The sequence below is a fragment of the Primulina tabacum genome, chromosome 3 (genome assembly GCF_025594145.1).
Source record: "Primulina tabacum isolate GXHZ01 chromosome 3, ASM2559414v2, whole genome shotgun sequence".
In the NCBI taxonomy this organism is placed as follows: Eukaryota; Viridiplantae; Streptophyta; class Magnoliopsida; order Lamiales; family Gesneriaceae; genus Primulina; species Primulina tabacum.
In genome coordinates, this window is record NC_134552.1 from 3,459,931 (window position 1) to 3,485,157 (window position 25,227).

At 35.3% G+C, this 25,227-nt stretch overlaps 3 protein-coding genes and 1 pseudogene across 4 annotated transcripts; 3 read left to right on the forward strand and 1 right to left on the reverse strand.

Annotated features, from left to right (window-relative positions):
- Positions 1–268: 268 nt before the first annotated feature.
- On the forward strand, positions 269–9,103 carry LOC142539370 (homeobox protein LUMINIDEPENDENS-like). 2 transcript variants are annotated; one of them, XM_075644785.1, is made up of 14 exons: positions 269–691; positions 796–823; positions 1,127–1,257; positions 1,552–1,758; positions 1,849–1,901; positions 1,992–2,085; positions 2,170–2,263; positions 2,610–2,739; positions 2,815–2,866; positions 2,953–2,996; positions 3,068–3,150; positions 4,923–5,327; positions 6,855–7,390; positions 7,967–9,103. In XM_075644785.1, the coding sequence occupies exons 1-14, from the start codon at positions 515–517 to the stop codon at positions 8,708–8,710; spliced, it is 2,778 nt and encodes a 925-aa protein (XP_075500900.1). In that variant the 5' UTR covers positions 269–514; the 3' UTR covers positions 8,711–9,103. The 2 variants fall into 2 exon arrangements, with proteins under 2 accessions (XP_075500900.1, XP_075500899.1); XM_075644784.1 differs by having other exon boundaries at positions 1,552–1,901; positions 7,967–9,102.
- A 10,109-nt stretch (positions 9,104–19,212) lies between these two features.
- Positions 19,213–20,377, forward strand: LOC142539372 (glutathione S-transferase-like). The gene is made up of 3 exons (XM_075644787.1): positions 19,213–19,476; positions 19,625–19,673; positions 19,763–20,377. Exons 1-3 carry the CDS (start codon positions 19,330–19,332, stop codon positions 20,203–20,205), a joined length of 639 nt encoding a protein of 212 aa, XP_075500902.1. The 5' UTR covers positions 19,213–19,329; the 3' UTR covers positions 20,206–20,377.
- A 787-nt stretch (positions 20,378–21,164) lies between these two features.
- Positions 21,165–22,707, forward strand: LOC142539371 (glutathione S-transferase PARB-like). The gene is made up of 3 exons (XM_075644786.1): positions 21,165–21,617; positions 21,714–21,762; positions 22,028–22,707. The coding sequence occupies exons 1-3, from the start codon at positions 21,471–21,473 to the stop codon at positions 22,474–22,476; spliced, it is 645 nt and encodes a 214-aa protein (XP_075500901.1). The 5' UTR covers positions 21,165–21,470; the 3' UTR covers positions 22,477–22,707.
- A 295-nt stretch (positions 22,708–23,002) lies between these two features.
- LOC142539374 (pentatricopeptide repeat-containing protein At5g66520-like) lies at positions 23,003–25,002 on the reverse strand (annotated as a pseudogene).
- Positions 25,003–25,227: the final 225 nt, after the last annotated feature.

The window sequence follows — 25,227 nt, forward strand, 5'->3', positions numbered from 1 at the left end:
CATCATTACCTACATCATCACACACTAATTTTCAATATTTACAACTCTTATTTTCAACATTCAAATATTCAACATTCAAATATTCAATACTCACATTTTAAATATATTTTTCAACATATATATATTTATAGTTTGATATGTTATTCATTCATCGTTCGTTTTTGTATTTATAATAAAATTATATTTTGGACGAATAATTTAGATATGTTTCATTGTATTTTTATATATGTATATATATTTACCATGTTTATTAGTTTATCCGGTATTAGTTTTACAAATGATCAATATCCTTAAAACAAGTTTTTCCCAATGTACGAGGGCTGGTTCTCTTACAACTTTCGTTCACCAACCCTAATTTCGAAATCTCCCTCACCCTTTCTCCGTTTCCCTTAACAGTAGCCTGATTCCGCAGAATTGGAACATTCGGGCCCGTGATTGGACGATTTCGATCATTTTTCCTAATTCAATTTTCAAGCTGGTAGGTATTTTTTACTTCTGCCGTGGAGATAGGGAAATGGAGTCTTCGAAGGACAATCCATTGGAATTGGCCGTGTCGAAGAAGTTCGCGACGTCGTATCAAGAGTTGTTGGAAGCACAGAACGATCTTTTTCAGACACAGATTGAAAAGTTCCAAAAAATTGTTGCCACCCAATGTAAATTAACTGGCGTTAATCCCCTGTCCCAAGAAATGGTTTGTTCAGTTATCCATTTATTTAATTTCCTCGGAAAAATTATTTCTTTTTTTGTTTTTTGCTTATCTTTCCTTTTCTGATCACGCTTAATTAATTCATGCAGGCTGCTGGAGCGTTATCTATTAAAATCGGTGAGTTTTTTTTTTTTTTTTTTTTTGTATTATTATAGTCGTGTACCCAATTTGTTTTGGGATTCAATTAGAGGTTTCTATTCAATCATTGATTAATGAATCTATTTGATGTGCTGAAAGATCTCATGTGGATATTGTCTGTTGTTTGGATGAATATCGTTTAGCAAGTTTTGTCGACCATATGCATGGATCTACAGCTATGAAATCGATTGATTTTATTGTTGGTTTATTGTCTGTCCACTTTTGTTAAAATTGTTAGATTTGTTAATCTTTGTTCTACCTGACTGTCATATATTTTCTCAGGAAAGCGACCTAGAGATCTGTTGAATCCAAAGGCTGTACAGTACTTGAAGTTTGTATTTTCTATCAAAGATGCAGTTAGCAAGAGGGAAATACGGGAAATCAGTGCTCAGTTTGGGGTTGCGGCTACTCAGGTCTCTTCATCCTCTTTTTGGTTTTCTCTGGAGTCTCAACCTGTGGGCTGGCAAGTTCCTGCCATCCAGAAGCTCTACAAGCGCTTATAATACTATTTTACCTTTATGTCATGGGCATATTGAATATAAAATGTTGAACATATACTTGTTAGGATGACGACCAAGTTTATTTAGGGTCTTATCAAAAACTTTTTTCCTTTAAATTATATGTATGACTGTATGCTGCTGCAGAAACTTGCTTTTGGAGATTCCAGGAAGTTACTGAATACTAACTTTATGTTTCATATCTTATAGGTCCAGGAGTTCTTTACTGGTCAGCGATCAAGAGTTAGGAACTTTGTCAGATCGTCCGGAGAGAAGGCTGACAGGTCTAGGACCTGTGATGATATTCATCATGGAACAGCCTCAACTTTATATCCAAGCGTGTCTGCAGAACCTGTTCCAATCGACACGGTAGCTCCCAATAGTCATGAAGGAACATCTCGATTGATGCAGCCTGAGGTGGTCCCATTAGGCAAAGAAAAGTCGGATGTGTATTTTATGGACAATATCTTTCGCTTGATGAGGAGTGAAGAATCTTTCTCTGGACAGGTTAAATTGCTGGAGTGGATTTTACTGATTGAAAAAATCTCAGTTCTTCACTGGTACTTTAAGCTTGACCTCGGCGAATCGCAGACTGATGATTTATGCAAAGGTAGTTTTTCCTGCATGATCTAATTTGTTTGCATTTCCAGGTTTTTGGTTGAAGGCGGAGTGATGATATTAGCAACATGGCTGAGTCAAGCGGCTATGGAAGAACAAACAAGTGTTCTTAACATTGTTTTGAAGGTGATTCAGTCATATTATTAATTTAATGCGTTCTTTATTTTTCATAGCCATCAATAGCTTAAAAGGATATTACTGTATTTGCAGGTGCTTTGTCATTTGCCATTACGCAAGGCTCTCCCCGTGCATATGTCAGCTATATTGCAAAGTGTTAACAAACTGCGTTTTTATAGGGCATCAGGTGCATGCTTTGTCTACTAATTTTCCCATCTATGCATATCTCTGATAGTCTTTTATCTATGCTTTCATGAACGCAGTCATGTACAATATCAATCAACTGTCGTCAAATGTCTTTGTAACCATCTTTAGACTGTAAAATGGATGCATAGACATCAAATACAGACTTTTAGGCTTGTAACCTGTACATAATGGATGATTTATTACTTATTGGCATTTTATCACTTGTGATTAAATTTTCTTTGCATGGATGGTTATTGCATAGTTGACTCTTATTATTTTTACCAGTGAAACTATTTCCCGGGATTGTTTTGGCTACTTGTCTAATTTTTTCCTGATTTGAAGACCAGACATCTCGAACAGGGCAAGAATTTTACTATCTACGTGGAGCAAAATGTTTGCAAGCAGCCAATCTTCAAACAAACTCAACGGTAACAAATCCGTTGGTGATGCACAGGATGAGATGCTATTGAAGCAAAGGCAAGTCCATTTAACTTGTATTCATAGATAGTGTTGTTTCAAGTATTTTGGAAATTAGTTTGTTGTCGCTTGCAGCATTAAAGAAGTCATGGGCAATGAAACTTGGGATTCAAATGTTAATTATTCGGTAAGTGTTCCCGTATTTAACTTCAGAATCTTTCAAAACATGTTAACTTTGATAAAGTTGCTCACTTGTCATTCTTAATACTACAGGAAGCAGATCTGAGAATAACAAATGGAAATGCAAACAGCTTCAGGTATCTACTGACATCAATTTGTTTGCAAACTTTTTTCGGGGATTTATTTTTAGCCTGAATATCTTTCCCAGGAAGTTAGAATCTCCACAGAAATGGAAGCTGCGTACATCATCAGAGGAGGAATCTAATAAAAGGAGAGGTGTCATGTCGTCTCGTATCCTTCTTATCGCCTATGAACTAAATGGAGAACTATACTTGATTTTCTTTTCAGGACTATGTGGGAGCATTTGGTTGGGGATTGACGTGCATTAAATATTTTTATACTTAATAATTTATAGAAAAAAAATTCCCATGCCATTGTCTCACCTTGAGAGATAAAATATTATACTTGATTTTTATATAAAAATAAATTAATCATTAAATTATTTTATGTGTACCAAATTTTTTTTGTGCGGCTAACCAAATTAGACAGTTATTTTCTCAGTAAAATATAAATATTAATCAATCTGGAATAACAAATTGTTAAACATTGGCTAAATTATACGAAGAGTCGTGTAAAACAATGACCTCACAATGTACATGCTGTGGTGGTTGATATTTCACCAGATTGTACGTTGGGCAAGGTAGAACTATTGGATTTTATAAAGTAATAAACCACGACTTATACAATGATGATGAGAGAGGAAAAAAAGGAATTTCTGGAAAGAAAAAATGGTGGGAAAATTGGAACATCATGGATAAGTATAGATGAACTCGGTGGACGGCCAGCTGAATTTTTTATTTTTATTTTTTGCTTCGGGTTTTCGTGTATTGCCTCAGCTTCCTCCATGGACAGTGTAAAACCCATTTGTAGGATTAATGCAGCTTCTGGGGTGGGATGCATGGCAATTTCTTGTCTGTCTAGTTATTTTATAATGGTTTGACTGTTCAGTTATCAATATCAAATATTTTAGAGTTTATACCAAATTTCTTGAAAGTCTTAGTCATGGTTCAATTACTTTTCATTGAATTTCATTCCCCCGGCGACAAAGCTACGCAATCAAATATCAACCTTGTACTTAACTATTAAATTAACAAAATCATTGCTTTCACAGGTTGGTTCTTGTTGTGGCTGATTAAAAAGCTATCATTTGACAGTTTATTGACGATTTAAAGCTTTGTGATAACTGATAAATAATCTTCTGTTGTATCTATAGAATATGGAAAATATAACTTAATATGGCTGTATTGTGCTTCCATGTATCGATAGACTTCAGTTTTACTTCATTCTATCATCATTTTTCTGGATCATTCCTCTGTTTTTTTTATTGTTGAGAGAAATCTGAGGGAAACGGGAGAAACTAATCTGCAACCTTTTCTAATATCCATTAGGCACGACAAGTTTTCACCAATTGTGATGAAAGCCAACTTGACCCAGACGTTTCTGACTATTTATTGCAACTAAAAAATTTTGATTGGTACTCCGTTAGAATTTGGGTGTGTATATTATGTACATAATTTCGGCAAACGTGGAAATGGCAACATCTTATAGGCCTCTAGGGAAGTTGAGGTCTGTTAGCAACATAGTAGGAATTAGTTTGAGTTTAATATGGATAAAATTTAGTCATAGTTTACAGAAATGATTTAACTCATCCGGATATCTCACGTTGTTATGCAAAAGAAATATGCCAAAAATGAAAAAAAAATTGACATGTAGCTGTACACTGAGTCAAAATCATGAGCTCATGAGCATTGATATTTAATGCTGTCTAACTTTTACTAATGATTTATGGTTGTGATCAGTTGCGAGAGCAATACCACCAAGCATGCATTCTCCCATTTGTCGGTATCCAGTTGATATCTTATGTCTTTACGTGGGGTGTAAATGTACTTTTGAAATTATTTATCTTACTTTGCTTTTTTATGGTAATTGCTCCAAGGCATTCAGAGTGTCCTTTCCCTTTATTCTTCTTTGTTCTCTATATACTATGCCTTAACTAGTCACAGAAATGCGAGAGCGAAGAAGCGTTAAGATGGTTGATCCCCCTGGCCAAAGAATAGTTGCCAATAGCCCACATATTGTGAAATCCACACCTGCAACTCACAGCAGACCACTTTCAGCTGACGATATACAAAAAGCGAAAATGCGCACCCAATTTATGCAAAGTAAATATACAAAGAATGATGATAATTCCCAAGTGAAGTCTGATAGTCCACACAATTGTGGCACACCCCATTCCAATGTCCCACCATCAATACCTAAACCTGTTCTGGCGGATCTTGATGAGAGGATGGAACTTGATAATGCCACATCCAAAGTTTCTAACATACGAGTAACTACTCATTCAAATTTGGAGGAACCTCCATGGAAAAAGATCAAGAGAATCCCGTTCACGTGGCGGACACCCCGAGGTACATTTGCCTTTTGCTCTCATTTTTGTGGTCCTTGTTTTCCTCTGATTGTTCAAGTTACAATCTAATTTATGATTAGGCCTTGCTTTCAGAATTGTTTGAACATTTGGAGAGATTACTACTAACTGACTGAAATAATAATTTTCCCTGACACCGTTCTCCTTGGTTCTGCGTTTTTCTTTTGATTTTCTCTAGACTTATATCGTATTAGGAAGTTATGAGTCACGTGAAGTTTTAAATAGAGTTACTAAAATCACGGGCAGATGACCTGGCCTTTATATGGTTTATTTAGTGATTTAGTCTTGGTTTGCCAAGGACTTATGCATTTGGTGAACTTGCTGATGAAAGTTGGCACATTTTCGGTCCTTTTGTATGGATTATAGGTTTGCCATTGTTAGACCCCTATTAATTGGCATCATTTTGTATAAACTCTGTTGCACGCGTTTCTCAATCAATGAAACTAATAATTTGATTGAAAAATGAAATGGGATTATATACCATCTTAATTATAGGAGGAATTGCAATACAACAATGTGCAGTTGTTTTGATGGAATACCATCCATATGTATGTAATTTCTCATACTTTTAAAATGTAACAGAACTCAGTTGTTTTGATGGGATACCATCCATATGTATGTAATTTCTCATACTTTTAAAATGTAACAGAACTCAGAAGAAAAGAAAGGGAAGTGCGGTGGAGCTTTTTCAGCATAAATACTGTGTTATTTTTGTTCCTGTGTTATGACTCGTCCACAGTTGCTTTGTGTCAGTTGTACAAGTATTATGTTATTTTTCTTCTCGTTTTATGCCTTATCAACTGTTGTTTCACCTCATTCATGACGTGCTATGTGTGGTCATTCCTCGTCTCATTTCTCAAGCCTTTTGTTGCTGATGTTTGCATTTTCCCTTCTGCCAAACCGCGTGTGCTCTTACTTGGGATGGTGGATGTCATATGGTAACAATTGAAGTACTGCAAAAGAAGTCTCTTTTGCTCTCAGCTAAATAACCATTCGTTTCCCTCATTGATATCGAATTGCAACGAGAATCAGACTTCAAACATTTGAGAACTTTATCACGATGCTACCATTATTAAAGGATCAAGGATGTGCATCATTATTAACTTCCACATAAAGCTTGTTTTTCGTGTTCAAGCCAGAAAAGAATTACCACTGCATTTTGAAGTATTCCATGAACAAGTTAATCTAACTACACCTTTCCAACAAATGCAATTTGTTCGGTTGATTGCTCCGTGTATCAAAGAAACAATATGAATAACACGAAAATGGAGGATTTAAGCTGTGATTTTAACGTGAACATCATTTCAATACATTGACCTTAAATATCGCCGACTTAACCCATCCTTTATTGTTGTCTTCCTTCTGTACAATTTACTTATCGAACTACCATACCAGAAACTTAAAGAAAAGAATTTTATTGGCGATAATATGTCCTGTGTTACTAGTTGCTATATCCTAGTTTTTTGAGTTAGCGTTTATCTCATTCCGGGCATCTGTTTGTTTCGCGCAGAAGTGAAAATTGGGGAATCATGGCTTGTCGGCACTGGTGAAAGCAGCAAAGAAGTCGAAGTTCAGAAAAATAGAATAAGGCGTGAGAGGGAAATAATTTACAGGACAATTCAAGAAATTCCAACAAACCCAAGAGAACCTTGGGACAGAGAAATGGACTATGATGACACATTAACTCCCGAAATTCCTATAGAGCAGTTACCAGATGTTGAACCACTCGAAACACCACAAGATTCTGTTAATGGCTGCGAGGGAAGTGCAGCTGCGGTCTCAACAACATTGAGTGGTGCTGGTGGGAGTGTACCTGAACCAGATCTTGAACTGCTAGCTGAGTTGCTTAAAAACCCGGAATTAGTTTATGCATTGACTTCGGGCCAGGCTGGTGATTTATCGAGTACTGAGACTGTCAAGCTTCTTGATATGATTAAGGTTAATGGGGTGACCTCTTTCAGTAATTTTGCTGCTTTAGGCGCAAAAGGTGACAACAAAGTTGAGCTTTCTCTGCCCTCACCAACTCCATCAAGCGACCTTGTGCCGGTGCGTAATTTAAGCAAATTGTGTACACAACTTTTGAGATTTAATAGAATTTATTCTTAACTACACTTTACTACAATAATCTCCCTTGTTTTTACGTGTCTACCACGCTCCCTCAAATTATATATATAATGAAAGTGTTCCAATACGCAGTAGTTTCTCAAGAACATAAATTATACAGCATATTTTTCCCTCCATTTTTTAAAATTCGATGTTAAAAGCTTTGCTGTCCCATAAAGTTTTTCTTGAGTCGAGCTCAAAAAAGATGTATATATACACACTCTAGCTACGTAAATTTAAATTGAACCAGAGATACTTCTGATTTTTATCCCGAAAATTTTGTTTTAATTAGAAGGGTAGCGTTGGGGTCAATGGAGTATGTGTTAAAGAATGTCTTGTAGAGTTCTGAGGAACACAAGTTTCCAAACAATAACAGAACCTTGAGTATAAACCATTCAACGGTGATCATGGGATGATGAAAAGCTTCTCGCGTTGGTTGATTTTCTCTTGCATTTTCATATGGTTATGGTTTCAAGTTGGTGATTATGGTACTCGTTTTCTTTTTTTTGGTTACTGCAGAATGGAGTGAAGCGCGACTTAACGAGAAACCCATTTTCACGGCAGCACATAACTGCGAAAGGCAGTGTATTTCAAGCCCCGGAAACTGCTCATATTTCAGGGGCCCCTGTTTTTGTCTCTCACCCCCCACCAGTATCGACTCTGCAATCCACTATTCAGCCGCAGCCGCGTACTAATATTCTTATGCATAACAAATCCTCCAATGTACACTATCTGTCACCAGAGATGGTGCTAAACCCGAATACTGCAATCAACTCTAATCGTGCCTCACCTAGTTTACTCCGGGACGAAAACTTTGGGAATATCGATATGTCAGCAGCATCTCTGGGCATTTCATCATCCAGGCTCTTGCCAACTCCCACATCTGCACCATTACATCCACAGCTTCCTTACACACGGGAGTGTACTGTTCCCCATTCATTAAGTACACGACCGGGTTATGAGAAAATTAATTACCATCAAAAGAATCCAACTATAAACCATGTTCGCACCGGGGCCCCTGTAAATGCTGCAGTCCCTACAGGGACCTGGGAGAGAAATGAACGTGCAGGAAGGCACGGATTTGAATCATGGAGCCCAGAAAATAGCCCACATAGGCGTTATGAACACACTCCAGGCCGAAATTATCCCGAACCAAGAGTGAATATAAGAGATGGGAGAGAGAGGCAGACACATCGGAATTCAGTGCAGTCTTCTGGTTTCCGGGACCAGAGAACGGGTGGGGTACGTGACTATAGAAGATAGCTCTGAAACAAGCTCTTGTTTTGCCTATAGTTCTTTGGTTGCTCAAAGAAGTGTTGTATTTGATGTACAAAAGAGGTGTTAGTTGTCTTAACTGGACAAATATCATCTGATTATAATGTTCTTTAATTTTTCAGCAAGGAAAGAAATTTGTGATCGGGGAAAATTTTAAGGAGTTAAATTGCCATCCTACCCTTCTTGGCCAAAGCGGCCTTACCTCTTCTTAATGGTAAGTTATGTCCACATTCCTTTAGTAGGGAATGATGATGACAGCATCCCTTAAACATGTTGATCATATTTGATGATCAGCTCTTGGCTCGAATATTCGTCGATCTTTCTCTTTATCGCCTCCCGTCGTTCTTGTTTTTATGACAGCTAGTTAATATTCAGTCAAAAACTATCGGTATAAAAGCATTTCCAACCGGGATTCTATTTTGATGTTAGCGCTAGTTTGATGTTTGGAATTCTTACAACCGATGACGTTATTTCTATCTTCAAAATAACGCCCCCTACGTCTGCTTCAAAATTGGCGCAAATGCAACCTCTGCTTCAAATTTTGACGCAGGACACTTTTATTTTATTTTTAATTTTTTTATTATTTATTTATTTGTTTAATGTTAATTAGTTAGTGTAAATAATTAATGCAAATAACATAATTTATAATTAAACATCATACACACAGTTAAAATAAAAATATGAATTTGAATTCAAATAATTTAAATATAAATATAATAAAAGATAAACAAACTAAAACATCAATAATTTGAAAAATCGACTCCAAAATCACCAAAGTATTTTTCAAATGCGCTGCCCTCATTTTGACGACGTTCTTCATCTATTTTTTACATAATTCTTGCTCTTTCGTTTTGGACAATTTGACGCATTTCTGGATCGCCAATTGTGCTTAGATTCATGTACAAAACTTTATTCTCCTCGTGAATTATATCCAATGCTATTTGTTGTTGACGAATTTCTAATCTTTTTGATCATTTTGCAATGTTAACAGCTTAATATCATAATTTTGTTGCATATCGGTAGATATATTTTGTAATACAATGATAAGCTCACGATGGCCTTCCCTCATCGTAGAAATTAATTCCGAAACATTTTTTTCTTTTTTTTAATTTGGATTTTTTCACTCCAAAAGGTCGCTGAGATGGAGTTCCACATGCATTGTCATCACTGGCTTCAATTAATTGAAAATGAATTCACTGCAGGGGAACCTGATATTGGAGATTCTGGTTCTTGAGTATCCGACTGTGATGAATCCAAATTTGTGACATGTTTGGATACTGGCATCGGTGCACTGTCGTTGGCCGAAAATTTCTCCATATCTTTCATTATAAGGTCAAACATGATCAAACTTGAATCCTTTGGTGAAATTTTTATCTTGCATCATTAAATCCTTTGTCATGTTCAACTACACATAAATATTTAACTCGTATTAAAAATAGACTTAGAGTATTCATGTAAATATATTAATAAATACTTACAATATCTTCTTCAGATGTGCCACTCGGCTTCAGCTTTTCAATTATATTAATACATCAACATAATTTTCTAATAGCAAAGATGATAACTCGCATATGACATTGCAATGATATGATATCGCGTACTTGCATGGTATTCGGTTAGCCGGCATTGAAAGCTTCTTCAATACGACTCCAAAATTGATCTTTGGATTGGTTTATATCAATGATAGGATTTTGCGAAACAACAAGATAAACATGACACACGAGTTTATCTTCTTCGATAATGTAATTAGTTGTTCGAAAAGTGGAGTCCATTGAATTTCTTTGACAATGAAGATGATATTCAATTTGTTGAAAACTTTGAAAATAGAATGGTGTGCTGTCGTTGACCACCAAATTAATTCTTACCCTTTTAAATAAAAATGAGTGTAATGGTGAGTATGGTCGAATCCACAGGGAACGATAAATTTATTTCTTTTGATAATAAAAATAAAAAGGGGGGATTTGTTTTGATAATTACTAAATAAAATAACCAAAGCTAAAATTACCAAGCAAGAAAAATACCGAATATAGAAATGAAAATTAATCGACGAGAATAAAGTGAAGAATTTACTATGAGAAAATACTGATTCAATGGGATTCTACTATTTAAATATCTCACTGTTCATCGGTTAACCGATCATTTATTCATGTTATTTCAATCAATTAACCTTAGAATAATAGGGATAGCCGCTAACATTCTTGTGTTTTCCTAAATTAATTGACCGAACCCAGCATCCAGTCAAAACTTACCAATAATCAACTGGGCACGATAGCGTTCCATATTAATTAAAGATAAAATTTTAGTTTCGTGAAAACAGTTGATCCTAAAATCTAACAATCGAGATAGCTGCAATTGATAGATCGAGTTTCACCGATTTATTTAGATTACACATGTTATGATAGCACATCACATCTAACCTATTGCTACTCACGTACCAATCGTTCATGACAATTACGGATCACTGAATTCATGGTTAGCATTAGAAAATCATATATCAAATTAAATTGTCAGATTAATTGACGTATAACATTCATATAATTAAATCATAAACCAACGAATACTTGGGCAAACAAAAATAATAAATTAAAGTGCAAAAATCTCACAGTGATAAAATTAAAATAGTAGACTATCCCTTGAATCAAATCAAGAAAATTAGTCTAACATAGTTTGATATACAATCTCCATGAAAGTTAAATAAAGAAAAATAAACAAAAGTATGAAAACTAAATTCAAAGGAAAATTGACACCACAAAAATCCTTTGCCTTCCACGTGAGTTGTTAGTGATTGGATGAAAAATCTTCTCTGCCGCCTCCCTTGTACTTGCGTTACGTGAGATTGAAAATTGGTTGGAGAGATCTTTTTAATTCTTGTGCTGCGGCTGGAGTGGTATTTGGGCCTTTTTTTATTTAAGCTAAAAAAGCCAACTAATTTTAACTAACCCTAAATCTTAAAATATAAAATAATAGATATTATCTTCCCTCCAAGAATTTCCACTTCTTGCAATTTTAGGTAGCTGAAATATAACCACAAGGCGTGGCCACGCCTTGTTCCAGGACCTCTTCTGGTTTGGTCATTCTCTTTCAAAACTCTATCTTGGAAACTTCAAATGTGATAAACATCACCCTTTTAGCTCAAATTTGCTCCAAGACCGTGAAAGTTCCTCTTACAATAAAATTACATAAAAATGTATCAATTAAACATATCGGAGGTTAGAATAATGAAAAATATGAAAATAAAATATTAACAATTACAAGCCTATCATAGAAGAAGAGCAATACTATCAACTATAGCTCGAGAACAAGATTTAGTTGTTGCTTACATCATCCAACAAGAACAAGAAGTCACACACAGAGGGTCAATTCCATGTCACTTAGTCATCCGATGCGAACGTGAAATTATTGATAATAAGTTGTTTAACGACTATTTTGCTGAAAATCCAGTCTATAATGAAGCAATGTTCTGAAGAAAATTTCGAATGTCTTGAAAACTTTTCCTTCGAATATTAGATGTCGTAAAGAATCACAATGTTTATTTCATATAAAGAAGTGATAGTTTGGGATGACTCAGGATATCGACTAATCTAAAAGCAACTGCTGCATTAAGAATGCTAGCATATGCCATACATGCAGATGCTACTGATGAATACATCCAAATAGAAGAATCTACAGCAATTCAGTGTATGCAATGCTTTTGTCGAGCTATAGTGGAAGTTTTTGTGGAACAGTACTTGAGATCACATACGGCCAATGATGTTGCTACACTTTTCTATATTGGCAAACAAGGAGGTTTTCTTGCATGCATATTTTGGTATATCTGGAACCAATAATGATACAAATGTTTTAGAGTCTTTCAGTCTATTTTCCAATCTTACGCAAGGAATTGCTCATTCAGCTCATTATACTATTGGAACAAAAGAATATGACACTGAATATTATTTAGCTGATAGTATTTATCTAAAATGATCAACTATTGTGCAAACTATCCATGATCTGTGTGGTGCAAAAAAGCAGTATTTTGCGATAAAACAAGAGTCATGCAGGAAAGATGTGGAGCATGCATTTTGCGTTCTTCATTCATGATTTGAGATTGTGGCATCTCCAACACGTGGTTGGAAGAAAAATCATTTGAATGATATAATGAGAGCATGTATTATAATTCACAATATGATAATCGAATATAAACGTGATCTTAGTTCATCAATTCAAGATGCTAGGGAAGCACTGAATCAAATGGTAGAAATGGTTGTTAATGAGCATATCATATTTCGAGAATTTTTCGCTCGATATAAAAAATAAAAGACAAAGACGCTCATTATGCATTATGAAATGCTTTAATTGATTATTTATGGGATGAATATGGTCGTTCAAATATTTGAAGTTGTATTGATAATATCTTATTTAATTTAATGTCGTGCATTAATTTTATTTCTCCAATTTTAATAATTTCTATTTCAATTCGTATAATATAGATTTTAATATTTAAAATAATTAAAGTAATTATTTTAGTAATATGATCACAATTATTAATAATTTAATATTAATTATATCAAATATAAAATGTAATTATAATTATATCACTAAATTTAAAAATAGACATTTAATAAATAATAAGAAATATTTTAAATAAATCAAATAAAAAAGAATATTTTGAAAATATTTTTTTAGAGTAAGATTTGAAGTAGATGAGTTGGACATGAATATTGTATTTGGTGTAGAAATTATATTATTTTAAAATAAAATTATTTTAAAATATAGTTTTGGATTGGAGATGAGCTAAGATGAATTTTGCTCAATAAAAATAAGGAAAATGTGAAGAAATGCATACATGTGTTGTGTTGCTTTTTGATCACATCTAAATGTCTAATCTGTCTTTGTCCTAATTATAATCTCCGATTTCCATAATCTCAGGATAAGATTTTAAAAATCATTACGTTCTTATCTGAGTATAAGTACACAAAAATATCTTCAAATTTGTTCTGTATTATCACATATAGCATTTGACTTGATATATGTCATGTATGTGCATACTTTGGTGCGATGATAAATCTTGGAAATGCACGGATCCGGATCCCCTACGGTGTTGGTAAAACAACATCGTATGTTGTGTGCCTACATGACATTTCTTTTAGTTTTTTTAAATTCTTCTCTCTTTTTTTATACTTTTTTTCCCTCTCTTTCTCTCTTTTGTTTTCCTTCAATTTTCCTCCATTTTTTTCCCTCGTCCACAAACGTCAGCGGACAGTTTTATATGAAATAATATAAACATTTGTTCTCTTCTCGGCTATTTAATCTCGTCTTCTTTTGTCCATTTTCTTCTTTTTCTCATTTTTTTCTTTCTCACTCATTTTTATTATTATTATTTTTTATTTTTACAGGAAATCCTATAATATACAATGTTTGGTTTTCTTGTTACTTTAAATGTCTAATTCTTTTTCTAATTGTTTGGCTAGCGAATTTTTTATTTGATTTTGTAGGACCTAGCGCTTACCGCTTTACCAAAAACTATAGCTAGTGGTAATGTGCAACTCAAATATTTTAAACCACACAACAACTCAAGCACAATGGTTCGATCGCTCTATCAATCAATGACAATTATTGCACCCAACAATCTCCCTCCCAATAATTGCACTACATGCAATCAATGGGAAACGAACCCGTGACCTTAGTTCTGATACCAATTGTAGGACCGAGCGCTTACCGCTTTACCAAAAGATATAGCCAGTGGTAATGGTGCAACTCAAATCTTTTAAACCGCACAGCAGCTCAAGCATCACGGTTCGATCGCTCTACCAAGCAAGGACAATTATTGCACCCAACAGATTTTTTTTTTTTTTTGTATTTTTATAGTGATATTGATCTGAAACTCTTATTAACTGTGTGTGTTGCTTGCGGTTACCGATGCTACCTTTAAATATCATCGTTGTAGGAGATTTGTGTAACGACCCATTACAGGCCCAGTGGACCGCCCATACGGCCCACTGCCCCGATCGACCCAAGGCTATCCCGATCTTGGGCTCTGCTCTATGGGCCTTGGCCCATCTATGGAACTCTTCCCTCACGGGCTTTCCATAGGCGTCGTACGGGTTACTCATAGAACACTTCAGCCCATGCACTGAAGCTTGTGCCTTCCCAGGATCGAACCTAAGACCACATGGATATATAGGTACTTAGCACAATCCTGGTACCAATTGAGCATGGGCTGAAGTGTTCTATGAGTAACCCGTACGACGCCTATGGAAAGCCCGTGAGGGAAGAGTTCCATAGATGGGCCAAGGCCCATAGAGCAGAGCCCAAGATCGGGATAGCCTTGGGTCGATCGGGGCAGTGGGCCGTATGGGCGGTCCACTGGGCCTGTAATGGGTCGTTACAATTTGTGTGTGAATTATATATATATATTGTGTGTGTATATATATATATATATATATATATATATATATATATATATATGTATGTATGTATGTATGTATGTATGTATGTATAACCATGTAAGATTATGTTTTAGCTCATGATATTCAATAACTCTTGGTAAGGATGATGAATATTTCTTGGTTTTTTTTCTTGTGGCTTTGTTTTAACATTATTTTAATTATTTTAAAAAATAAAATATATGGTTCTGATCTGTATTAAATTAGTATATTATATATATATATATATATATATATATATAATATCAAATATTTAATCAATAATTATTAAAAAAAATTGAAGAATGTATCGGGATTTTAAATTATGAATTTTCCCTTTATTTTTGCATAGTTTAGAAAATTTGTCGTGATGTATTTTTAATAGTTAGTAAAATATTAGAAAAAAATTACTATTATAATCTAATCTAAATTAAATTTTTTTAGTAAGAATGTTATATTTATCACTAATAAGGATATCATTTGAATGTGATTTTTGTACAAATTTTACATCTAGTAGTGTGAATATGGAACAATAATTCATGCAGACCAACAAGACAATTAGGCTATTTCATCGTTCTCTTTTACATGACACAACTTGCCTGGTTTAGAATTTTGATTGACACTGGTTACAATTGACGTACTTGACTTATTGACTTTTGGCTTATTGCTCTTGGATATTAGTTGAGAAAATTATTGTTTTATTATTAATTTGTTGTATTTAATATGTAACAGAGAAATTTATTGTATTTTTGTCACCTTCGTTGAAAATTGAGACTGAAACAAGCCAAAAATTTTATTGATATTTTGAGATTCTTGATGGATTCTAGTTCAAATATCGAATTCAAGCATAATATTGGTATGAAATTTGATAGTCTAGACGATTCTTGGAAGTTTTGGGTTGAATATGGTGGAAAAACTGGATTTGGAGTTAGGAAGCATTATTTTAACAAGAACAAGAATACCAGATTTATAACTTCGCATAAATATGTTTGTTGCAAGGATGGTGTTCGTAAAAAAGACAAAAGAGATTCATCGACACTCAATCCTCGGGTTGGGACTCGAACAAATTGTAAAGTAAAAATGGACGTCACATTTGTGGATAGTAAATATAAAGTTAATGAGTTTATCGAAGAGCATAATCACCCACTCCATCTTCAAGAAACGGTTCATATGTTGTCTTCCCAACATAAAATTACAGAAGTTCAAGCCTATGAGATTGATTTGGCAGAGGATATTGGGCTTAAACAAAAGTCAAATTTTCAGTTGATGAGTAACCATGCAGAGGGAATAGATGGTCTTGGTTATACAGTGTTGGATGTTAAAAATTATATTCGATCCAAAAGACAAAGAAGTATGGTATATGGGAGAGTTGGTTGTCTGATGCGGTATTTTCAACAACAATTATCTAAAAATCCATCATTTTACCATGCTAATCAGATGGATGTGGAAGAACATATAACTAATGTTTTTTGGGCTGATGCGAGAATGCTAATCGACTATGAGTATTTTGGTGATGTTGTGTCATTAGATAACACGTATTGTACGAACCGTGCATACCAACCATTTGCTATCTTTTAAGGTTTCAATCATCATAGAGGAGCGGTGATTTTTGGTGCAGCACTTTTGTTTGATGAGACTGCATCATCATTTAAATGGTTGTTCGAAACTTTTTTAGAGGCACACAAGCAAAAAAAAGCCTCTCACTATCTTCACTGATCAGGATCAAGCTATGGCAAAGGCTTTAAAGGAGTGATGCCTGAGGTATTTCATGGATTGTGCACATGACATTTGATGCAAAATGGTGTCAAACACTTGTGAAACTTGATGAAAGATGGTTCTCATTTCTTAACTGATTTTAAGAGATGCATGTATGGCATTGATGATGAGACCCGATTCGAGGAGGCTTGGAGTGTTCTACTAGTACAATATAATATTCAAGAAAACACATGGTTGCAATCCACTTGACATATAAAGGAGAAATGAGCAGCTTGTTACATGAACAAGGCTTTCACACTTGGTATGAGGAGCACACAACTCAGTGAAAGTGTCAATTCTGATATCAAGAGTTGTATAAAACTCGACTGAGATATAATGCAATTTTTTAATCACTTCGAACGAGTCTTGGAGGAAAAAACGGTACAATGAGCTAAGGTGTGAATTTGAGACAAACAAAAAATTACTGAGATTAAAGCTAGAGAGTTCTCCTATGTTGGGTCAACTTTCTGAAATTTATACCCTCACTATCTTTCATCTATTTTTTAATGAAGTTTGTTTTGTTCGCAGGTGCTTACATAAAATATAAAAATGAAACTCAACCATTATTTGAATATGTTGTTGGGCTAATTGATAAAGAAGGAGAACGGAGGGTAACATTTAATCCCAGCACAAAGGTGATTTCATGTTGTTGCGGAAAATTTGAGATGACTGAATTATTGTGTTGTCGTGCTGTGAAAGTATATGATGTGCACGACGTAAAAAACTGCCAGAGCATTATATCTTGAATAGATGGACGAGAAAATCTAGGAGTGAAGTGGTACACGATTATATGGGCAATGAAGTCGAAGAAGATCCTAAAAGAGAAAGTACGTAACGGTATATAAAAACTTTGTATGATGCTCGTAAGACTGGCAACCGAAGCCTCCTTCCACCCATCTGCTTTCTCTTTGGTGCATAATTCGGTATGTGATCTAATTCTAACCAAGAAAGTCATGAAAATGTGTTTGATTGAAGTGAGCCAAGACAACAACGGTGGTGTCAGGACATCATCGATAGAACCTTCTATGATACAAGCAAAAGGATTCAAGAAAAAAAAATGTGTGAAAAAGTCAAGAAGGTTGAATAGTTGGATAGAGTTTCAAGCAAAACGAAGAAAAACAAATTTGAGAGTCGAGGTAAATTAAATACTGTTAATACTTTTTTGAAATAAAAATTAACTTTTATTTCTTACTTTTACAATCATTGTAGGACATCGAAACACACGATGAATTAATTACCTGTATCTTGTTCAGCACCTCCAGTACCTCATGCATGTCTTCAAACAACTGGAAGTCGATTCAATTTCATTGAATTATTGATGATATGAACTTTAATGATATCTAAAAAAATTAGTGGGTAAAAATCTTAAGCCAAAAAAATATTAATTCTTATATGGTAAAATTGATTTTATAATATTTATTCTTATTTAATGTAGGCACAATTTGATCATCATCATCATTCTCTTGAAGCCATGGATTTCAATGGAGGTCTATCCAATAATGCTCTTCAGTAGTTTTTTTTATTTAAAGAATAATTGATAAACATTATTAGTTGAAATGAAGTCTCAAAACATATGAATTACTTATTTTTGATGGAAATGTGGTGTTGAATTTTAATTTTTGATTTTTCATGATGGAAATGTTATAAATTTTAATTTAAGCATTAACATATTAATAGTTTTATATTGTTTTAAATTTTGTTCATTGAAAAAAAAATTAATAATACTCATCAAATTCGAAAAAATATACGGTTTTTCACATGTAAAAATTTAATATTGTAATTTTTAATTGTAAAATTACCAATTTAACATAAAAGAATTAAAATGTTTATATTATTTCATATAAAATTGTCTCCTCATGTCCGTGGAAGAGAGAAAAAAATGGGAAAAAAAATGGAAGGAAAATAAAAAAGAAAAAGAGACGGAAAAAATGGAAAAATAGAAAAAAATTAAAAAAATTATAAGAAATATCATGTAAGCACACGACACCATTTGCTGTTTTACCAACATAGCAGGAAATCCGGATCCGAAATGCACCTACCTAACCTACTCTTAAAGAAAAAAAAGTGAGCCTACCTAATCACATATATGTTCCCAAAGAAATTTCTAGGAAATTCTAAATGGCCTGCCCCCTTTGCCGTAGGAGAGATCTGAAGGCCATGATGCATCCTGGAAATGCGCCATTATTGACCATTTTTTCAATTATAATAATAATTATTATAAATATATAATAGATAAATGCATAAAAAATACAACTTGCCAGCGACTCACGTGGTAAACATTTTTTATTCTTTGAGCTGCAATAATGCAACCAATTTTGTTACTTTAATGGCCAAGTGGGAGAAAATATCCTTGTCTATCAAGATAAATACCCATTCATCTTCTTGCTCATCCACTCTAAAATCATAGACTCTTTGCTTCTCGTGGTGTTTGATTAGGTGATTTTGATCATGGCAATCAAGGTTCATGGACACCCTATTTCTCCAGCATCACAGAGAGTTATTGCCTGCCTTGAAGAGAAAGGAGTTGACTTTGAACCTGTTCTGGTCGATCTACTAACTGGCGAGCAGAAGAAGGAGCCTTTCATCTCCATCAACGTAAGCCATAAATCCCAAGAGACCTTTGTTGGTTCTCTGTGTATGTTTGATTGAACTTTGAAATTTTTTAAGATCTTGCTTTTTTTGTGGGTGGGATATTAATCATTGATTTGACACTGTTAACTTCCATTCTTCCCAATTGGTGCAGCCATTTGGTCAAGTGCCAGGTTTTGAAGATGGAGACTTGAAGCTCTATGGTAATATTCCCTGGCTATAGATCTTATTCTTGAGGTAATTTAAAATTACTACAACCCGTTTGATTGACACATGGAAATCTCGAATACAGAATCAAGAGCAATCACTAAATACATTGCACATACATATGCTGACAAGGGAACTCCACTCTTGTTTGAAGATCCCAAGAAACTGGGAACCTTGTTTTTATGGCTTGAGGTCGAAGTTCATCAATTTGATGCGTCAGCACAAAAGCTCGCCTTTGAGATCTTGATCAAGCCAATGAAGGGCTTGACTACAGATGAAGCTGCAGTTGAGCAATTGCAAGTCCAATTATCTAAAGTTCTTGACGTGTACGAGGCCCGATTGGCCAAATCGAAATACTTAGCAGGAGACAGCTTCACATTGGCTGATCTGCATCATCTCCCAGTTGTCAATAACTTGTTGAAAACAAAGGTTAAAGCTTTGTTTGATGCACGACCCCATTTCAGTGCTTGGTGCGCTGATATCTTGGCCAGGCCGGCTTGGAAGAAGACTCTTGAAGTGAAGTATTGATATATGTTGCTTTGTATTTCACCCGAATAAAAGGCATCTTTATGTGTTTGCAGATCTGAGTTTGAACTTACATTCGTGAGAGTGTCTGGCTGTTTTTAAGGATTGTGTCGATGTAATGGAAACAAAATTAACAGCCTGTAGAGCTGTGTTATGGATATCCTCTTTTATAATACATTTTGGGCTCACTGTATGCACAGACACACTGAAATTTTTTATCAGCACAATGTCGGAACATATCATACACAGATCTGAGTCGGAGTGCATATGGACTTTCTACTTACTTGAGAAATTAAAAGAGAAAAGAACACATGTAACTGCTGTTACGATTGTTGGATGTTTCTTGGATACCATAGGATGGGTTTCTTCTCTTAGGTCCTAAGAGACTGAATATAAGGATTTGATTTGGATCGGAATCTGAACGATGAATTTGAAATGAACACGAATCTTTGGTATATTTCAAATATATCATAATCACACAATTTTGTGTATTTATATAAGTTAAAAGGTGAGGGATTGATTCTAAATCCACAATACCTAAATTCATTCAAAAAAATCAAATAGATTAGAAATTCATAGTTTCAAATTCTTGAATCCAAGATCAATCGTAGGTTTGTATTTGCTTGAATTGATAGATTTGATTTAGAATTACATAATTGATTTGAGAAAGGATGTAATAGATTAATTTCAAATGACGCTCATCTTCATTATATTTGAAATCTATCATGATTACTATTAACATTTCATAACTTGGTATGAAATATATCTGAAATCTACTTGAATTTTGTCTATCCAATTAAGTCAAAAAATTTGAAATCTATTGAGACAATCTGAATCACAATGTTTCTGAAACTGAGAGTAAATATTATTTGGTTAGATTCACAATATGATATGGAGATACTATGAATAAAGAAAGATGCATGAAAAGAGGGGACAAAACACAAAAGGAAAGGCTGATTGGGAAGAGTCGGGGTCAACTTGACAACATAAAGCTTTGCATCAATTTTGATTGTATGCACAATACATTTTTTTTTATATAGTTTCTCAAAACAGGTCGATGAAGTGGGCAGAGACGTCATATTCGCGAGAATGACATGTGCCCATATGTAACAATCCCATAAATAAACTTCAAACTCGCAAGACTCTGTCGTATCAGTGACATTCATAGGCAAACATTTCTCGAAATTCTCCGGTATAAATAAACACCTGCACACTGTCTTTCTACATGATCATCACATAATCAAATCCATTATTTTTTTTAAAAAAAAATGGCGATCAAGGTTCACGGTGCAACCTTATCAACTGCAACGATGAAAGTTTGTGCGTGCCTCAATGAGAAAGGACTCGATTACGAGTTCGTTCATGTTAACATGAGGGTCGGAGAGCACAAAAAGGATCCTTTCCTATCCCTCCAGGTAAGCTCTTTAAACTTGGAAGCCTTCATTCTTAAATCTTCAGACGTATACGACTTTCGGAATCGTTGCTCATCTTGATCAACTTATCTTATGCAGCCTTTTGGTCAAGTGCCTGCCTTTGAAGATGGAGACCTGAAGCTTTTTGGTAAGTTCCGTTAATGACATCTCACAATATAACTGAAGAAACACAAGAAATTTAACCTTCAGAACCCCTCGTCCTTGTAAGCACAGACAGATCCGACAGCAGACATTAAATTTTTTTTTTTTTATTTTTGAGATTTTATGTATTATCGGGCCAAAAAATACTGTATATCGGACCACCTTCACCTAACCTACTCGTTCGGTTCCTAGGTCCGCCTGTGCAGTAAGAGAACAAGATATTTGACTTTTTATCATAAATTTTTATGCAGAATCAAGGGCAATTAATCAATATATTGCATACACTTATGCTGACAAGGGAACCCCACTGGTATTCCAGAACCCAAAGGAGATGGCAAAAGCGTTGGTATGGATGGAAGTGGAGGCTCAAAAGTATGACCGTCCAGCATCAAAGTTAACATGGGAACTCAGCTTTAAGCCAACGATGGGGAAGCCTGCGGATGATGCTCTCGTTGAAGAATATGTTTCCCAACTGTCTAAAGTTCTTGATGTGTATGAAGCACGATTGGCACAATCCAAGTACTTGGCAGGAAACAGCTTCAGTCTAGCAGATCTCAATCATCTCCCAACATTGAGCTACTTGATGGGGACAAGTGTCAAAGCAGTTTTTGATTCACGTCCTCATGTCAGAGCTTGGTGTGAGGATATCTTGGAAAGAGCCGCTTGGAAAAAGGTTGTTGACATGAAAAACAACCAGTGAGCTATAGGGTCTTCACCTCCATATTTAGTCATTGTGGCTTCTCATCCTATTATCTATACACTCTGTTTTGCTTCCAATTTCTTGTTTCGAATCTTCAATAAGAATGTTGTGGAAAGAATCTGCCAATAATATAATGTTTAGCTTACAGCTCTTTTTCTGAAATTTTAATAAGGATCATTGATTCATAAATTCATGTTCTGATCACAGTTGTATGACAAAATATCTTGTTCATATCGAGAAATGGAAGTCATGTTTCGTTTAATGCAAGAAAATACATAAATGATGAACATATTAACGGCGGCATTACCCAAGATGTAGCATTATTAGTTTCCGTTGAAGCAAGTAAACCATGAGTTTTCGGACACCACTCCTCAACCCCTTTTCCTTCACCTGTCCAAAACAGGAAAAATCATATGAAAAGTGCGATTCTGATCTTTGGGAGTTACCTTGTGCATTCAAGCATTACTCCTCTCTAGAGTAACAGTTCCAACCAACCATACATATAGTGAGTTGCTTTTTCTTAAAAAGGCCAAAAAAATTTTATAACAAAAGGGAATAAACATTTCCTAGGCTGACTACCATCCACTTTCTTATCGTTGTGCCGTGGCATCAAAATTCATAATGTGTTACAAGCACGAACACAAGGTCCATGCACCCAGACGCATATACGCGATGAAGTTCCAGTCACATGCCTTCCATCAAATTTATGAAAAAGTTTGTCGACCACATAAAAAAACTGGATACAGCAAAAAGCTGATTCTATTGTCCATAATATCCTATTCCAATGAATGCAGAAATAATGCATTATATCAGACTGTTGAAATTTTGGACACAGATTATCTTCTGCCGTATTGTATCACACCAGAAAACAAAAAGGATGACCAACACCAAAGAAGGTTGTCTCTCTTTCCCAAACAGCAGAGAACGCAAACATTTCAGGCCAACCGCTGAAGACCGAATCCCTCGTGTTCATGTTCAACTGAGCTGCTACCCACGCACTTCTTTGGTCCCCTCACCCTCACTTTCATCAAGCTCCTAACTTTCTCGACATCGCTCCATCTTTCCATTGCAGCATACAAGACAACACAACATAATAAGCACTATTCTCAGGCTCCAACTCCACAAGTTTCCAAGCAGCGATCTCACTTAGTTCCAGGTCAGTTTGAGCTCTACAACCAGAAAGTAGAGCTCCCCAAATACTCACAATAGGCTCAAAAGGCATCTCAATGATCATCCTATGAGCCTCTTCTCAGGCTCCAACTCCACAAGTTTCCAAGAAGCAATCTCACTCAGTTCCAGGTCAGTTTGAGCTCTACAACAAGAAAGTAGAGCTCCCCAAATACTCACAGTAGGCTCAAAAGGCATCTCAATGATCATCCTATGAGCCTCTTCCAAGAACCCAGAACGTGCTAAAACATCGACCATACAAGCGTAATGTCTAACATCTGGTGAAAACCCATACTTTCCAGTTTCCATCAACCAATGAAGAAAATATTTGCCACCCCATACGTAAAAAACCCGAATGTACACAAGCGCACATCACCGCGATTAAAGTGACCTCATCAGGCTTAAAACCTTCTTCTTCCATCCTGAAAAACCATGTAACAGCTTCCTTACCATTATTAGCTAGAGCTAGCCCTTTAATAACCATGTTCCATGTGATTTGTGAACACATTCTTCTCACTCATCTGGCCAAACACACACAAACCCTCGTCGATTTTGCCACACTTCATGTACATATCAAGTAAAGAAATACCTAAAAATCACATCCAATTCCCATTTACTTCCCTTTACAAGCTCATGTAACCAAACTCCCATATCCTGCGCACCGAAATCAGCATATGCAGCCAAAACATTCACCACGGTCACCTGATTAGGCATCACACCTCGCTTTTCATCCTCTCAAAAGCAATCAAAGCGTCATCCAACTTCCCAGCTTCCCTAAATCCAGAAATCATAACCGTCCACGACACGTCGTCTACCTGTGGGCTGTGGCATTTCATCAAACACGTTCCCGCACAAACCCATTTCCCCAACCGCATCATACAAATTGATCAAAGCATTCCCAACATAAATATCACCCAAAAAACTCAACTTGATCACCTGGGCATGCACCAAAGTTCCTTCTTTCACCAACTTCAAGTCCGCCAATGCCTTGAGCACAAAAAGGGAAAGTGTATCGTTGACAAGGAGTGGTGGAATGAGAAAACAGTCTCAGAAGGGTGTTGCAAATGAAAGTGGGCGATCTTGAGAGGTTGCTGGTGTAGAGGGGCAAGACGTTGGAGTCGAGGAGGTTTAAGGGGTGGCAGGCGGTGATGAAGCGGTGAGCGACGGTGGTGTTGATGTGAAGACGAGAGAGGATGAGCTGAGCTTGAATTTGTCGGCGGTGTGAGGGAGTGAAGCAATGATCCAACAGGTGGATGATTCTGGTTGCCGTTGGTTTCAAATTTAGTGGGCTCATTTGTTCTGGATCATCTCTTTTGCTTTATCGAAAAACAGCTGAGAATAATCAAAACATAGTCGAAATTATTTGATCATCCAGCGTGCATATTCATATATATTTTTTAAGTATACACATTATTATTTTTTAATATAAAAGAGAGTTAAAAAAATAATAGAGTTTGTATTAAATAATGGTAAAAATTTGTCTGAGACAGTCTCACGGGTCGTATTTTGTGAAACGAATCTCTTATTTGGGTCATCCATGAAAAGTATTACTTTTTATGCTAAAATTATTATTTTTTATTATGA

Excerpts from the sequence above, each read along its gene's own strand:
- LOC142539370 (XM_075644784.1), top strand. The coding sequence starts at position 515 with ATGGAGTCTTCGAAGGACAATCCATTGGAATTGGCCGTGTCGAAGAAG. Across the intron at positions 2,264-2,609 it reads GCGTTTTTATAGGGCATCAG|ACATCTCGAACAGGGCAAGA; the intron begins GTGCATGCTTTG and ends TTTGAAGACCAG. Across the intron at positions 7,391-7,966 it reads CATCAAGCGACCTTGTGCCG|AATGGAGTGAAGCGCGACTT; the intron begins GTGCGTAATTTA and ends TGGTTACTGCAG.
- LOC142539372 (XM_075644787.1), top strand. The coding sequence starts at position 19,330 with ATGGCAATCAAGGTTCATGGACACCCTATTTCTCCAGCATCACAGAGA. Across the intron at positions 19,477-19,624 it reads AGCCTTTCATCTCCATCAAC|CCATTTGGTCAAGTGCCAGG; the intron begins GTAAGCCATAAA and ends CAATTGGTGCAG. Across the intron at positions 19,674-19,762 it reads TGGAGACTTGAAGCTCTATG|AATCAAGAGCAATCACTAAA; the intron begins GTAATATTCCCT and ends TCTCGAATACAG.
- LOC142539371 (XM_075644786.1), top strand. The coding sequence starts at position 21,471 with ATGGCGATCAAGGTTCACGGTGCAACCTTATCAACTGCAACGATGAAA. Across the intron at positions 21,618-21,713 it reads ATCCTTTCCTATCCCTCCAG|CCTTTTGGTCAAGTGCCTGC; the intron begins GTAAGCTCTTTA and ends TATCTTATGCAG. Across the intron at positions 21,763-22,027 it reads TGGAGACCTGAAGCTTTTTG|AATCAAGGGCAATTAATCAA; the intron begins GTAAGTTCCGTT and ends ATTTTTATGCAG.